This window comes from Cnephaeus nilssonii (genome assembly GCF_951640355.1).
Source record: "Cnephaeus nilssonii genome assembly, chromosome: 5".
Taxonomy (NCBI): Eukaryota; Metazoa; Chordata; class Mammalia; order Chiroptera; family Vespertilionidae; genus Cnephaeus; species Cnephaeus nilssonii.
The window spans coordinates 27728138-27744730 of record NC_137076.1 but is presented as its reverse complement, the minus strand read 5'-3'; the positions used below and the strand labels follow the sequence as shown (position 1 = coordinate 27744730).

Here is a 16593-nt window from a genome sequence, read left to right as displayed (position 1 = left end):
GAATCAGAATAGCTATTTGGTGAGCAGCGATTCAGGCAGAAGCTCAAATAGTGTTCCAAACAGGAGACAAAGGCAAAGGGTATTTGTGAGAAAGGGAAGGGGAACAATTCTATCAATAGAAGGAAGGCATTTCTATTGATGCAGATAACATAGCGATGCTAATTCTAAAGAATGTTTCTAACTTTCAATCTGGTCGTCATCATTGCAAACAGTTGTTTGGGACACAGGTTGCTTTAATCCCAGTCCAACGGTTATTTTGCCCTGCGATAACGTTCCAAAGGTGTGAAGCATAAGATGTGCAAGGCAGTTGCTCTGGGATGGCAGCTCCAGCTCCATTTAAAATATTTATTATTATTATTGATTTTTAGAGAGAGAGGAAACGAGAGGGAGAAAGAAAGATGGATGTGAGAGCAAAATATTGATTAACTGCTTCCTGAACACCCCCTACTGGGGATCAAGCTCACAACCCTGGCATGTGTCCTTCCCAGAACTGAACCTGCAGCCTTTTTTTAAATTTTTGTTCATCCTCACCTGAGGATATTTTTTTCCATTGATTTTCAGTGAAAGAGAGAGAGAGAGTGGAAGGGGAGGAGGGAGGGGGAGAGAAAGAGAGAGAGAAAACCATTGATGTGAGAGAGACCCATCAATTGGTTGCCTTCAGCCCACGCCCCAACTGGGGCCAGGGAGCGAACTCACAACCGAGGTACATACCCTTGACAGGGAATCGAACCTGTGACCTTTCAATGCATGGGCTGATGCTTCAACCACGGAGCTAACCAGCCAGGGCTCCGGCTTTGTTTTAAAGTGGCTCCATTTATATTATTGTTTACACCTATGTAATGAAACTTGCACAAAAGCCTCCATCCCCAGACCCTGAAAACCACTAACCTACTTTGTCTCTGTGGGTTTACCTATTCTGGACATTTCATACAAATGGAATCATGCAATATGTGGCCTTTTGTGTCTGCCTTCTTTCAGTGAGCATCATGTTTTCAAGGTCCATCATGTTGTAGTGTGTGTCAGGACATTATTCATTTTCATATGTATGTCAGGAGTCATTATCAGGCTCTTTATGCAAAGTCCTCCGAAGAAGGCACCTTGGCTACAAATGCAGCTATGCACAGGAGTGTGGCCGGCCAGGGGCGTCTCCACTGCAACCCCCTTGAGCACCTGCAATGCATTGGCTGTGCACCAAGTGTGGTGTGAAGAGGGCAACTTTCCCCATGAAACCACTTCTGCTCAGCTGTTTCTTTGACATCTAATCACTGGTGCTGGTGATTACTTTGATTCCTTACTTTGCGTGCTGTGAGGGTATAGATCACTTCAATTGCTTGTAGCTTCAGTATCCTTCCAAATTTAGGGTAAACTGTGAATAACCAAACCACTGCATATTAGTTAGACATAGATGACCTCCCAAAATAGTAAATTTTAGAATGAATTAAATTAAAAATTTTTTTTAAAGTTCACCCATTTCTCCCACCCCACCCCCCAATTGGTTATTGTTTTGAAATAACCAATCTCTTTTCTGTATCTATGAGCTTTTTTTTTTTTTTAAAATATATTTTATTGATTTTTTACAGAGAGGAAGGGAGAGGGATAGAGAGCTAGAAACATCGATAAGAAAGAAACATCGACCAGCTGCCTCCTGCACAACCCCTACCGGGGATGTGCCCACAACCAACGTACATGCCCTTGACCGGAATCGAACGTGAGACCTTTCAGTCCACAGACCGAAGCTCTATCCACTGAGCCAAACCGGTTTCAGCAGCTTTTTTTTTTTTTTTTTAAGATTCCACATATAAGAGTGATCAGACGGTATTTGTCTTTCTCTGTCTGACTTATTTTACTTAGCATATAAATATGGTTTTGAATTTTGTCAAAAGCTTTTGCTGTACTAAGTGGAATGATAATATGTTTTATCCCTTTATTTTCTTTTTTAAAAATATATTTTATTGTTTTTTTACAGAGAGGAAGGGAGAGGGATAGAGAGTTAGAAACACTGATGAGAGAGAAACATCAATCAGCTGCCTCCTGCACACTCCCTACTGGGGATGTGCCTGAAACTAAGGTACATGCCCTTGACCAGAATTGAACCTGGGACCTTTCAGTCCGCAGGCCAACGCTCTATCCACCGAGCCAAACTGGTTAGGGCTCCCTTTATTTTCTTAATGTGGTGTATTACATTTTAAAATCATTTTTATTTTTCAATTACAATTGACGTATAGTATTATACTAGTTTCAGGTGTACACTCCAGTGATTAGACATTAAATAACTTACTAAGTGATCATCCTGATAAATCTCATACTCATCTGACATCATACATACTTATTAGAATATTATGGACTATATTCTCTATGCTGTACTTTACATCCCCATGACTATTCTGTAACTGCCAATTTGTACTTCTTTTTAAAATTATATATTTTTATTGATTTCGGAGAGGGAGGGAGAGGGAGAGATAGAAATCAATGATGAGAGAAAATCATTGATTGGCTGCCTCCTGCATGACTCCCAGTGGAGATTGAGCTCACAACCCAGGCATGTGCCCTGACTGGGAATCAAACCATGACCTCCTGGTTTATAGGTCAATGCTCAACCATTGAACCACACTGGTCCGGCTAATTTATACTTCTTGATCCCTTTACCTTTTACACCCATACCCAAACCCCTTCCCATCTGGCAACCATCAAAATGTTTTCTGTATCTATGAATCTGTTTTTGTTCTGCTTGTTTGTTTATCTTAATTTTTAAATTCAATTGTGACATATATGTATTTATTGTCATTTTATTGTTCATATTTTTTCTTCTTCTTAAACAAGATCCTTTAACATTTCATGTAATTCTCGTTTGCTGGTGATGAATGTTAGCTTTTTCTTGTCTGGGAAGCTCTTTACCTGTCCTTTAAATCTAAATGATAGCTTTGCTGGGTAGAGTAATCTTGGTGGTAGGTCCTTGCTTTTCATCACCTTGAATATTTCTTGCCACTCCTTCTGGCCTGCAAAGTTTCTGTTGAGAAATCAGCTGACAGTTTTATGGGAGCTCCCTTATAGGTAACTAACTGCTTTTCTCTTGCTGCTTTTAAGATTCTCACCCTGTTTTTAACCTTTGTCATTTTAATTATGATGTATCTTGGTGTGGGCCTCTTAGGGACTCATCTTATTTGGGACTCTCTGACCTTCCTGGACTTGTATATCTATTTTCTTCCCCCAAATAAGGGACGTTTTCTGTCGTTATTTTTTCAAAAAGGTTTCCAATTTCTTTCTCTCTCTCTCTTCTTCTGGCACCCATATGATGAGAATGTTGGTACGCTTGAAGCTGTCTCAGAGGTTCCTTACACTATCTTCATATTTTTTGGATTCTTTTTTCTTTTTGCTGTTCTGTTTGGGTGTTTTTTGCTTCTTTATATTCCAAATCACTGATTTGATTCTCAGTGTCATCTACTCTATTGTTGATTCTTTTTTTTAAAAAAATCTATTTTTATTGATTTCAGAGAGGAAAGGAGAGGGAGATAGAAACATCAATGATGAGAGAGTATCATTGATTGGCTGCCTCCTGCACATCCCCTACTGGGGATTGAGCCTGCAACCCAGGAATCGAATCTGGGACCCTTCAGTCCACAGACCAACGCTCTATCCACTGAGCCAAATCTGCTAGGGCTGTTGATTCCTTTTTGATGCTGTTGAAATTCTTACTAAATTCCTTGAATATCCTTATAAACATTATTTTGAATTCTGTATCTGGTAGTTTGCTTGCCTCCATTTAATTTAGTTCTTTTTTTTGGATATTACTCCTGTTCTTTCATTTGGAACCTGGCTTTTTGTCTTTGCATTTTGGCTGTTTCCCTATGTTTGTTTGTATACATTAAGTAGAGCTGCTACATCTCCCAGTCTTGGTACAGTGGCCTTGTGTAATAGGTGTCTTGTAGGGCCCAGTGGCACAGCCTCCCCAGCCACCTGAGCTGTGTGCTCCAAGTGTGCCCCTGTGTGGACTGTGTACACTGTCCTGTGGTAGTTGAGCCTTGATTTTTGTTGGCACCACTGGGAGGGATTGACCCCCAGGCCAATTGGTTATGAAGATTAACTGCGACTACAGCAAAGGAGCGGCTGTGCAGGAGTCCACCCTACAGAGCAGGACTTGTTTCAGTGGGGCTTTGGTGCTCACTGAGTCTTCCCCTTGAATATATTGCTCATGAAGGTGGTAGGGTTGTAATATGGCATGGTCTGAAGCTGTCCACTGGGCGTACTGGCTCTGGGGCCTCCCAGGAGGTGCAAAGTCAGCCACTGCCTAAGCGCTGCCTGAGGTCAACTGGCACGAGCTACAGAGCAATCTGCAGATGGCTGCTACTTATGTTGGGCTTGGAGGTGCCCAGGAGAGGCCAAGCTGTGAAACAAGGTGGGCTGCTGCTAATGCTGGGCCTGGGGCCACTTAGCAGGAGGTAGGGGATACACAGTGTCCAGATGCTGCTTGTTTGAGAGATTTTAAGAAAGTATGAAGCATGAGGCAAGAGAGGGCAGTTGAGTAAAGCCATTGGAAAAAGGTTGGATGAGCCCAGAAGTTGGGTGAGGTGGGGTCTTAGGGAATCACCAGGGTGGGTCAAATAGTGAAAGCCAGGTTGATGGAGACTTAGATATGGTGCCTGCTTGTCAGCTGTGTGTGTGTGTGTGTGTGTGTGTGTGTGTGTGTGTGTGTGTTTGAAAAGGAACAATGACCTCTGCCAGCACTTCTGTCTGGCTATAAGCTGCTCTCCCAGCTCTCACCCTGATGACAGACAAATCAGTTTCTCCCTGTATATCCTTGGTTCCTTTCAAGTGGCTGCCTCAGTGCTGGAACTCAGAGGGATTGAGTCCAAGTAACTCCATGAATGGGCCCTTTAAGAGGAACTACCTGGGACTTCAGCACCCTTTGTCTCACTTCATCACAATCCACACTTTTTTATAGCCAGAAGTTATGTGGATTTCTCTCCCTAGCACTGGAACCCTGGGCTGGGATGTCTGCTGTGGGGCTGATACCCCTCAACTCTCTGGGGAACCTCTGCAGCCAAGATATCCCTGCTGATTTTAAACTGCCACATATGGTTGTGGGTTTAGCCCATTCCTCCTCTATGCCCCTCCTACCAGTCTGGATGTGGCTTCTTTAAACCCAGAGCTGTAGGATTGCCATTCAGCTAAATTTCAGGCAGTTCTGAATGATGGTTATTCTGTAGTTTCATTGTCTTTTTTGATATGGTTGTGGGAGGATTCGAGTCCTGCATTTACCACCGCCATGCCATCTTGAATGGAAGTCAATGTGGTGTATTATATTGACTGACTTTTGTATATTGAACCATCCTTGCGTTCTATTTCAAGCAGTCATGATATATGACCCTTTTCACATATTGCTGGACTGGGCTTCCTAGTATTTTGTTGGCAGATTTCTGCATCTATATTCATAAGTGATATTTACCTGTAGTTTTCTTGTGATGCCATTGTTTTGCTTTGGTAACAAGGTAACATTGTCCTCTGAACGAGTTAGAAGTGTTCCTTCCTCTTTGGTGTTTTTCTTTTCTTTTCTTTTCTTTTTTTTTTTTTTTGGGAGGGAAGAGTTTGAGAGAGATTGGTGTTAATTCTTCATTAAATCTTTGGGAGAAATCACCTAGAAGCCATCTATCCTGGGCTTTTCTTTCTTGGAAGATTTTTTTGATTAGTGCTTTACTCTTCTTCTTATTAAAAGTCTATTCAAATTTTTTATTTCATTTTGAATCAGTTTTGGTAGATTTTGTATTTTTTAAGAATTTGTCCTTTTATCTAGATTATTTAATTTGTTGGCATAGAACTTTTTTAAAAAAATAAATCTTTATTGTTCAGATTATTACAGATGTTCCTCTTTTTCCCTCCCATAGCTCCCCTCCACCCGGTTCGCCCCATCCACCCCATGCCCTTACCCCTCACCACTGTCCTAATCCATAGTTGTAAGATTTTTGTCCAATCTCTTCCCGCACCCCTCACTTCCCCGTCCCCCTGAGAATTGTCAGTCCACTCCCTTTCTATGCCCCTGATTCTATTATATTCACCAGATTACTCTGTTCCTCAGAATTTTTATTGATTTGATTTTTAGATTCACTTGTTGATAGATATATATTTGTTGTCACTTTGTTGTTCATAATTTTTATTTTACCTTTTTCTTCTTCCTCCTCTTCTTAAAGAATACCTTTCAGCATTTCATATAATACTGGTTTGGTGGTGATGAACTTCTTTAGCTTTTTCTTATCTGTGAAGTTCTTTATCTGACCTTCAATTCTGAATGACAGCTTTGCTGGGTAGAGTAATCCTGGTTGTAGGTTCTTGCTATTCATCATTTTGAATATTTCTTGCCACTCCTGTCTGGCCTGCATAGTTTCTGTTGAGAAATCAGCTGACAATCGTATGGGTGTTCCCTTGTAGGTAACTAACTGTTTTTCTCTTGCTGCTTTTAATATTCTCTCTTTGTCTTTTGCTCTTGGCATTTTAATTATGATGTGTCTTGGTGTGGTCCTCTTTGGATTTCTTTTGTTTGGGGTTCTGTGCGCTTCCTGGATTTGTAAGTCTATTTCTTTCACCAGATGGGGGAAGTTTTCTGTCATATTTCTTCAAATAGGTTTTCAGTATCTTGCTCTCTCTCTTCTTCTGGCACCCCCATAATTCAGATGTTGGTACACTTGAAGTTGTCCCAGAGGCTCCTTACACTATCTTCATATTTTTGGATTCTTTTTTCTTTTGGCTTTTCTGGTTGGGTGTTTTTTCTTTGTATTTCAAATCTTTGACTTGATTCTTGCAATCCTCTAGTCTGCTGTTGGATCTCTGTATATTATTTTTTATTTCAGTCAGTGTATGCTTAATTTCTAGTTGGTCCTTTTTCATATCCTCGAGGGTCTCACTAAATTTATCGGCTTTTTCTAGAAAATTCTTGAAAAACCTTAAAACCGTGGTTTCAAACTTTATATCCAGTCGTTTGCTTTCCTCCATTTGTAGTCATTGTGATGACTACAAACATCTATTGCATTGTATATACTAGCAACAGATGTTAGAAAATATAATTTTAAAAAGATGCCATTTATAACAATACCAGCACATGTAAAACACTTAGAAATAAATCTAAAAATGGTTCAAATTATTGTGAAGAAAGTATGAAACATTATTGAGACGCATTAAAAGGAGAATCATACCATGTTCATTGACTGGAAGATTCAATGTTATAAAGATATCCATACCCTCCAATTTGACCTACAGATTCAATGCTCCTGTAACAAGTTACTGCAAACTTAGAAGCTTGAAACAACACAAATCGGTTATCTTCCAGTCCTAGAGGTCAGAGTCCAAATTAGTTTTGTTGGACTAAAATCAAGGTGTCAGCAGGGCTGTATTCTTTCCGGAAGTTCTAGGGATGAGTCTATTTCCTTGCCTTTTCCAACTTCCAGAGGCCACCTGCATTCCTGGCCCATGGATTCCCCTCCCCTGGCAATTGCATCCATCACTTCAACCTCTGCACAACTTCTCTGACTCTGCCTCTCTCTTTCGCTTATAAAGATCCCACTTCCAATGCTTCTCCCTACTCTCTCAGTCAAGAACAAGATGACATGGGACTTGTGGAAAGAGAGAGAGGAGAAGTCTTGTATTAGTTTGCTAGGGTTGCCATAGTAAAGTACCACAAACTAGAGGGCTTACACAAGAGAAATTAGCCTCTCACAGTTCTGGAGGCTGGAAGTCTGAGAACAAAGTGTGGGCAGGGCTGGTTCCTTCTGAAGTCTTGGCTTGTGGGCCTTCCCTCTGTGTGTGTGACCTAATCTCTTTTTATAAGGACACCAGTCATATTGGATTAGGGCCAACTCTAATGACCTCATTTTATCTTAATTATCCCTTTAAAGGCATTATTTCCAAATACAGTCACATTCGGAGATATTGGGGCTTAGAGTTTCAATATATAAATTTTAGGGGGGCACAGTCCAGCACCCATAACAGGGAGGAAGTTCCTGTGCCCTGCTTTTTTTTTGGGGGGGGGGGGAAAGAGCACTGGAAACATGGAAAGTTCCCCGGAGAAGTGCTAGGGGGGACCCCACTGCAGAGCCCAGAGGTGCTGCAGGTCCTCAAAAAGGAAATGACTCAACGGTGTCTCTGGGCAGTTAAAACCACAGGCTGCTTCAGAATTTCCTGGCCCCAGCTCAGCCTTATCACCAACTATAGCAGCGGTTCTCAACCTGTGGGTCTCCACCCCTTTGGGGGTCGAACAACCCTTTCACAGGGGTCGCCTAAGACCATCGGAAAACACAGATATTTACATTACGATTCATAACAGTAGCAAAATTACAGTTATGAAGTAGCAACGAAAATAATTTTATGGTTGGGGGTCACCACAACATGAGGAACTGTATTAAAGGGTCGCGGCATTAGGAAGGTTGATAACCACTGAACTATAGGGAGGAGCAGAAATTGCACCCTTCTTGACAGGTCACAAGTTCCAAGTAGAGGGCTGATAGATCAGAAGCAGGTTGAGCCCCTAGCTGGTTTGGCTCAGTGGATAGAGAGTTGGCCATGCCGACTGAAGGGTCCTGGCTCAAGGGCACATGCCCGGGTTGTGGGCTCCATCCCAGTAGAGGGAGCGGAGGAGGCAGCTGATCAATGATGCTCTCTCATCATTGATGTTTCTATCTCCTCCTCTCCCTTCCTCTCTGAAATCAATAATATATATATACATTAAAAAAAAAGAAAAAGAAGAAGAAGCAGATTGATGCTGGGCACATGTGTGGATGTATAGGTCAGCGATCAGATTGACCCCTCCTTCACCCTGAATGCCTTGGCATATCCTGAATTCCCTGGAATTTTGACAGTCTTGGGAAAGGAACATGTGGGAAGGGGTGGTTTCCAGTTGACTGCTGACAACTTCCCAGCACCCTGGTGCAAAGGGATCTTTGCATAAATTAAATTGTATTCGGAACGAAAAGAAAGTTACATTATTTGCATTCTGGTGTGTTGAGATTCATGTGTCCTATACATGTGTCCATTGGGCTCCCACAGAATCAGACCCAGGAAAAGGAGTTGGGGATAAATTTTTCCTGCCAACATCTCGATTTTAGTCCTATATACTCATGTCTGACTTCTGACTTCCAGAACTAAGATAATACATTCGTATTGCTTTAAGTTACTAAGTTGGTGGGAATTTGTTACAGCAGCAATAGGAAACTAATACAACTATACACTCACGTTTTCTTGAAACTCATAGTCATCTCAGATTGTCGTCTATTTTCTCACCTCTAAGTCTCATCTTTTCTAACCTCTTTGTGTCTGGACTTCGCCATCCATAAAATGGGCATCATAACAGGGTGATTGTGAAAGTGAAATGAGTTACTGTGAATTAATGCACTTAGCATAGTGTCTGGCACCCAGTGAGTACGTTAGAAGCATGACCTATAATTAATGATCATTACTACTTTAAGAAAAACAACTGCACCTGGCTGGTGTTGCTCAGTTGGTTGGGCATCATTCACTGCACAGAAAGGTTGCCAGTTCGATTCCCAGTCAGGGCATGTGCCCGGGTTGTAGGCTTGCTCCCCAGCAAGGGGCATGCAGGAGGCAGCCAGTCCATGTCTTGCTCTCACATTGATGTTTCTCTCTCTCTCTCAAAAAAAAAATCAATAAATAATTTTTAAGAAGAATAAGAAAAAAACAACAACCTCACACCCTACTGAGGAAAGGCAACTGACATTTAGCCACCGTGTGAGAGACAACTGGGAGTGGTGGAGACTGCGGTGAGCTGGTGAGCTCATGCCTTCTCCAAAGGGGACAGCCTCCACCCGCCCCAACGTGGGTCATTGTCACAGTTTCCAACTTTCCAAGTAAATCCAGAAATCTGTATTTGTTTACTTGCCAAGTTTCATAATGTTTAAATATTGGCTACCAATTCCCATTTTAAAACCACACTCAATGACTACATGTGGCCTATGGAGGCAAGGTCACCTTTGACATAACAGCTGAAAAGAATTCAAAATGTAAATGTGTGTGTGATTACAAGCATGCTTACAAAATCCTCAATCTACCAAGAATTAAAGAGCTCCCTGTGGGCCCAGCTCTGGAAAAATGCTTAAAGACTCAAGTCATTTCACCTCACAACAATCAGAGTAACGTAGAGGCCACTGTGCCTCCTGTTTTACAAACGAGGAAACTGAGGCCCAGAGAAGCCAAGAATAGATGCATTTCAAGATCACGCAGCCCAGAAGTGTCAGAGTGGGGCTTTGAACCCAGGCGCTCTGGTTCCTGCCTAAGAACCATTCTGTCTCTCAAAGAGGAGGCATTTCCGTGTTTGACTGCAGTGATATGTAGCAGGAGGGGCACAGCCTCATAATAGGAAATTAATAAGTGACTTTATCATCATTATTTTCACTTCTACCACCTCTAAAATCTTGACAAGAGATGAAAAGAAGGGGGGGAGGGTTTCCTGCCTAGGGGCTGCGAGGTCTTGAGGAAGAGTTTATTGGGGGTGGAGGAGAGGTTGAAATTGGTAAAGAACGGAGCCCTGGAGGTAAAAGCAGAAATCAAGTAGATTTAACTTCTACTGAAAAGTAGGTTAGTGGCTTGAGCTGGGACTTCCTGCCCCCACACATTATCTGAAACCGGTCTAGGTGTCCTGCTGCAGCAGCCTGTGCACCCGCCGGGCTCTCTCAGACTTTCCCTCCTCCTTCCCCTCGGTCCTTCCTTTTCCATATCCCTCCCACTCTTACCCATCCTCCTTACCCACCCTTTCTTTTCCTCTCCTTCACCTCAAGGCAGGGAGGCCCCTCTGAGGAATGATCTTTGGAGGTTAAATTTAGTGAGAGTTCCATCCCCAAGCGGAAGTTGGTGGCTGAGATAAATACATTGGCCCCACACCTTGGTCTCCTCACCAAAGCCACGGAAACAGAAAGACCATGATGAGAGTAAAGGAAACTCCAGCGGGGGCCGGCGCCCGGCATTTGGGGCTGTCCCACCTCCCACCAGCCCAGTAAGGGCAGGGAGGCATGAAGCCCTGCGTCCTTAATAGGAGTGGAGGTGGAGGTGGGGGCAGCATCCCTGCCTCTGTCTCTCCATCAGGAACATGGAGACAGCAATGGCTGCTGCCCAGGTATGTGACAGGAGATGTCTGGCATAGGGAAAGTGCCCGAGAAATGCTCTTTGTATTTCTAACTCACTTATGGCACAGACCACTTATGGAGATCTGACTGTGTACCAGACACCATACCAAATGGCTTCTTGCAAGCCTGATCTGATTTCACCTTTACAACAAACTGAGGAGGCAAGGACTGCTGTGACCTCCCATTTTGCAGAAGAGAAAACTGAGGCACTGAGAGGTGATAGGACTTGCTCAAAGACACACAGCCAGGAAGTGGTAGAGTGAAATTGGAATCCAAGATTATCAGGTTGCAAAACCTGTTTCCTTCACCTCCTGTACCAGACAACAATGACAATAACAATAATAATTTATTCACCTCTGGGTCCCAGCCCTCATCCTAGGGTCCTTGGAAATAAGACTTCCCTCCAATCCCAACAAAATATATGTTCATTTGCACAGACGATCTATGCGTATCATCACTTCCTCTCCCCCCACACTCTTCCAGTGCCCCCAGTCAGTCCGAGCTTCCACAATGCCGAGGGTATGCCACTCTGTACCGATGCCTGCAATAAGGGTGCTGGGCGGGTGGTAGTCTTCACGTCCCCAGGAGTCGTGGATTGGAGGGCAAGGCAGACCCGGGCATGCGGTCTCTGCTTCCCCCAAGCTTCCTGCATGGAGCTGAGCCAGCTGGGTTCAGGGTTCTTATCCATAAAGTGACGTCTGTGAGTCATTCCATCGATTCCTCTGTCTCTACACGCCACTCTTGCCTTACGATGAGGTTGACCAAGATGCAGCATTTGCCATTTATTCCAAGACCAACGGTCAGGGGCCCAGGGTTACAGACAACGTCTGGTCCTCACCCAGGATGTGTTCGTCTTGGCTGAGAGGAACCTCAGGCTGTGCGTGTGCGTGTGTGTGTGTGTGTGTGTGTGTGTGTGTGTGTGATGAGTCTGACTGTGACGTGGCATGTGAAAGTCTGATGTGATGATCATGTGTGTGACTGTACGGCCTGTGTGGGTGTCTGGGATTGTGTCGATAACTTGTGTTGTATCACACGTGGTTATCAGGCAATGTCTCCAACCTCTAGGGGTGGCTGGGTTTTTGGCCCCTTGTGGTGCCTGTTGACTCCCCAAGTGCTGAGTTCTGGGGTCCCTGGGATGCCCTCCAAGGTCCCCACTTGCTGGATTGTCTGTCTCCTGAGGCACCTCTCCGGTCAGACCCCCTGTCAATCGGCCACTGCTCCGTTCTTCACACCATGAAGGCCCCGAAGTAGGACCGAGTACCATCCCGAAGCCGGATCAGGCGCTCCTCCTGCACCCGGACGACCACCTCCTCCCCCGCGTCCAGATGCACCACGCCGCCCAGGAAGCTGCTGTCCCACCAGATGCGGGAGCCGGTCCCTTTCTCACAGGGTGACTGCCTGCTGACCAGCAGCTCCAGCTCCTCGGGATAGCGAGGCGTGCGCTTGTAGAGGCCGTGGGTGATGGGCAGGCCTCTGGCCAGACCCTGCGGGCAGCCCACACCCCCTAGCTGCACCTTGGAGTAGATGTAATAGTAGCCGGCTTGGACAATCACCAGGGCGCCCTCTTGGTAGCGGAGGTTCCTCAAGAAGGCCAGGCCCAGCTTCGACTCCCATAGCAGCGGGCCCCCGCTGCTGGTCAAGCTGAAGTTGGCCCCTGCGGAGGGAGAAGAAGGGGACTGCTCAGCACACGCCCCAGACTTGCTGTGTGAACTTAGGCCAGTCACCGCCCCTCTCTGAGCCTCCGCCTCTGTGCTAGGCTGTTTGAGAACTTTCTATGTATGAATTCACTTCATCCTCTCTGGCAGGTTGGGAAACCGAGGCACAGAGATGTGAAGTCACTTGCTTCTTATACACATTAACTCGTCTTGTTGCTCTCTGATAGACGAGAAAACCGAGGTATGGAGCAATTTAGTGACTTGAGAAAAGCACCAAAACGGTAGTGGTTGCCCTGGCCAGTGTTCTCAGTGGTTAGAGCATCCACCCCAAGCACTAAAGGGTCATGGGTTCGATTCCCAGTCAAGGGCAGGTTGGGCCCCGGACCCGGTCGGTCTGGGCTCATGTGGGAGGCAACCAATTGATCTCTCTCTCTCTCTCCCTCCCTTCTGTCCTCCTTCTCCCCCTTCCTCCTTTCCTTGCACTCTCTCTAAAAATCAATGGAAAAAAATATCCTCTGGTGAGGATTACCAAAAATAAATAAATAAAACACCACACACAAAAACCTTGTAGTGGCCCAGCCAGCGTAGCTCAGTGGTTGAGCATCGACCTATGAACCAGGAGGTCATGGTTTGATTCCCAGTCAGGGCACATGCCTGGGTTGCCGGCTCTAGCCCCAGTCTGGGGTGTGCAGGAGGCAGGCAATCAATGATTCTCTCTCATCATTGATGTTTCTATCTCTCTCTCCCTCTCCCTTCCTCTCTGAAATCAGTAAAAAAAATAAATAATAATAATAATAATAATAATAATAATAAAAAAAACACAACAAAAAACACACACACGAGAAAACACCTTGTACTGGCAGAATTGAGGAATGGAGGCAGAACCCACCTGGCCTAGCAGCTTTAAAACCTCTGTGTGTCTCAGTTTTTGTCTCAATAAAATAGAAATATGGAGAGAACCTGCTTAGGAGTTAATGAATTAATATGTATAAAGTATATTGTGGTGCATGACGTGTAGTAAGCCCTGTTTACAGGTTTATTCAATGAATAAAGTTAGAAATACATGGACCCAGCCAGTGCCCGTGCTCTGGGTGACTCTGTGAATAAATATTGAGTGAATGAATGAATGAATGAATACTCTGACATGTTGTGTGTCTGTCTGGTCTCCCCAGGACACCCTGACCCTCACCCCTTGCCAGGACCCGGGGTCCCCCTCACCTGTCAGATGTGCTGCCGGGTTCGCCTTGTGGGACCTTGGCTCTGGAGAGAGAGTCAGATGTCAGAGGTGAAGGCAGGTGAGGGCCAGCCTCCCAGAGGTCATCAAGTCCACTTACTGGTGCCAACCCCACCCTTTCCGGAGGGACCCAAACTTCTGCTTCTCAGGATTGGGGGAGGGGCACCTGTGGGACTTTCTGTCCCTTGTGAAAATCCTATTGGGCAATGGGGGTGGAGGCAGCGTGGGAACCATCCGATGCCCCTCCCCGGGGACCAGCGCCCTGACTCACCTGGCGTCAGCTGCTCCCAGGATCCTGCTTCTCTCTCCTGAAAATGCAGAGGAGCCCAGAGTAAGGACCTGTGGGGCCCCTCCCCTGGCATCACTCAGACTCACATGCAGATCATGGGTGCAGCATCACCCTCAGATACTAGTACACACCCAGGGCCACATGCACACACCCCACAGTAACCTCATCACCCCATGGTGCCTCAGTTTTCCTCTCTGTAAATGGACATATGAAGAGTGCCTGCCAAGGATTCAATGAATTCGTATGTGTGAAGTGTATCACAGCCCCTGGCACGCAGTAAGCACTCTACAAGTGTTTATTCAATAGATAATGTTCAAGATACATAGACATGTGGACATAAATGCCAACATGTGAATATGGGCACGTGACACTGGACACTTAGGTGTCACTGACAAGACACACGTGGATGCAGACACATGGATGCCTGGTTTATGGATCCAGGTGGGTCTGTGACGCACAGAGACCCAGAAACAAAGACAACATCAACCCATGGGCTGTGGACCGGCAGGTGCGTGGACATGTGGGTGGGTGTGTGTACACCGGACAGCAGCACAGTCCACATGGACATGCACATGTGGCCACCAGATCCAGACACAAAGAGAAATGACCTGGAGACACAGGACACAGGGTCTTAACCACATGGGCATGACATAGGACACACAGACCTACAGGCATGGCCAGCAGACAGACAGTCACATCCACGGCCAACTGGAAACTGATGCAGAGAGATTCTCAGCCACCTGGACAAAGTGGATTAGCGGCAATCCCAATAACAGTGACCAGGAATGGCTAATAAATAATATGCAAGTCATGTTGATTCCAGGGGCTACAGACAGCAAACTGTTTTATAAACATTAAACTTGCTAAGAGACTAGATCTGAATTATTCCCAAACTAAGAGAAATGATAATGAAGTGACACCACACAGATGCTAACGCCACAATAGCAATCGTATTGTAATATAAACGTATCAAATCAATATATTGTACACTTTAAACTTCCACAGTGTTGTATGTCAGTTATATCTTAATTTTATCTTTTAAAATATGTATTTATTGATTGTAGAGAGAGAGGAAGGGAGAGGGAGAGAGAAACATCGATCCACTGCAACCTGGGCATGTGCCCCTGACTGGGAATTGAACCGGCGACCTTGCGGTGTATGGGACAATGTTCAACCAAATGAGGCACACTGGCCAGGGCAGTTATATCTTACTTTTTTAAGAAAAGGAAGAATGGTTTCCATTGGTTGAACACTTGCTATATGCCAGCCACCATGGGCACGTATTTTATTCCCTCTGAGGGAATATGCCCATTTCACAGATAAAGAAATTGAGGTTCAGGGAGATGAATGAACTTGCCTTGGGCTGCTCTGAGTCTGTCCCCCGCCCTGCACACCCATGCACAGAGAGACACACAGGGACATAGGAGACCTGCCTACCTCTGGCCCCCAGCCCCCACTCACCGGCAATGAGGTGACTATTTGTCCCAGGCGCCAGTGCAGGTGCAGCAGAAACCAGCCCTGTAGGGCCAGCCCGGCCACGAGCAGCAGCAGCAGGAGGACCAGACTCAGCCTGGCAGCACTGCAGGCCTGTCTCCGGGGCTTGCGCTCCAGCTTCCTGAACGGGATGTCCGTCTGTCCGTCCACCACGAACACTGAGGGCCGCACCACTGTCTCCTCCATGCCTGCGTGGATGAAGTCCCAGATGCCCAGGCTAGGCTTGCACGGCTGGGTCCTGCGGGCTGGAGGAAAACCACAATTGCCCAACGCTCCTGGGCTTCGCACGCTACAGACAGGCACCCGTGGGTCCTGGGGCTGCCTTTAGAGCTGTGGTTCAACCCCTCCTCTTTCCCCCTTGCCCTCCTCTCCTTCCTGTCACCCCACCCCCGCTGGCCCCATCTCACTCTCACTCATGCTCATACTTTCCAGAGGCAGCTGAAGATGTGACTCAGGTGGGGATCAGAGAACAGAGGTCCCAGCTTTCCCTTCTGGCTGCTTCATTCACTCGGTTGCCAAATATTAATTGAGCAACTCCTATGTGCCACTGTTCCAGGTGTCGGGGTACCGCCATGAACAAGACAGACAAAAGTCCCTGGTCCTACAGAGCTCCTATTATAGTCCGGTGAGAACGACAATGAGCTCAATACATAAGAGAATAATATATAGTATTTTAGACTGTGATAAGAGACATGGAAAATACAAGAGTGGTTTTTGAGTGTACACATGTAGAGATGGGTGTGTATATGCTTGAGTGTAAATGCATATTGTGTGCGAGTGTGTGCATTTGTATGCGGTATGTAT

At 45.5% G+C, this 16593-nt stretch overlaps 1 protein-coding gene across 2 annotated transcripts; it reads right to left on the bottom strand.

Annotated features, from left to right (window-relative positions):
- Positions 1-12343: 12343 nt before the first annotated feature.
- On the bottom strand, positions 12344-15975 carry TNFSF14 (TNF superfamily member 14; the record flags this gene model as incomplete). 2 transcript variants are annotated; one of them, XM_079772730.1, is made up of 4 exons in its annotated part: positions 12344-12771; positions 13991-14032; positions 14278-14314; positions 15757-15975. In XM_079772730.1, 4 exons carry the CDS (start codon positions 15973-15975, stop codon positions 12344-12346), a joined length of 726 nt encoding a protein of 241 aa, XP_079628856.1. The 2 variants fall into 2 exon arrangements, with proteins under 2 accessions (XP_079628856.1, XP_079628857.1); XM_079772731.1 differs by having other exon boundaries at positions 15865-15975.
- Between the last annotated feature and the right edge of the window lie 618 nt (positions 15976-16593).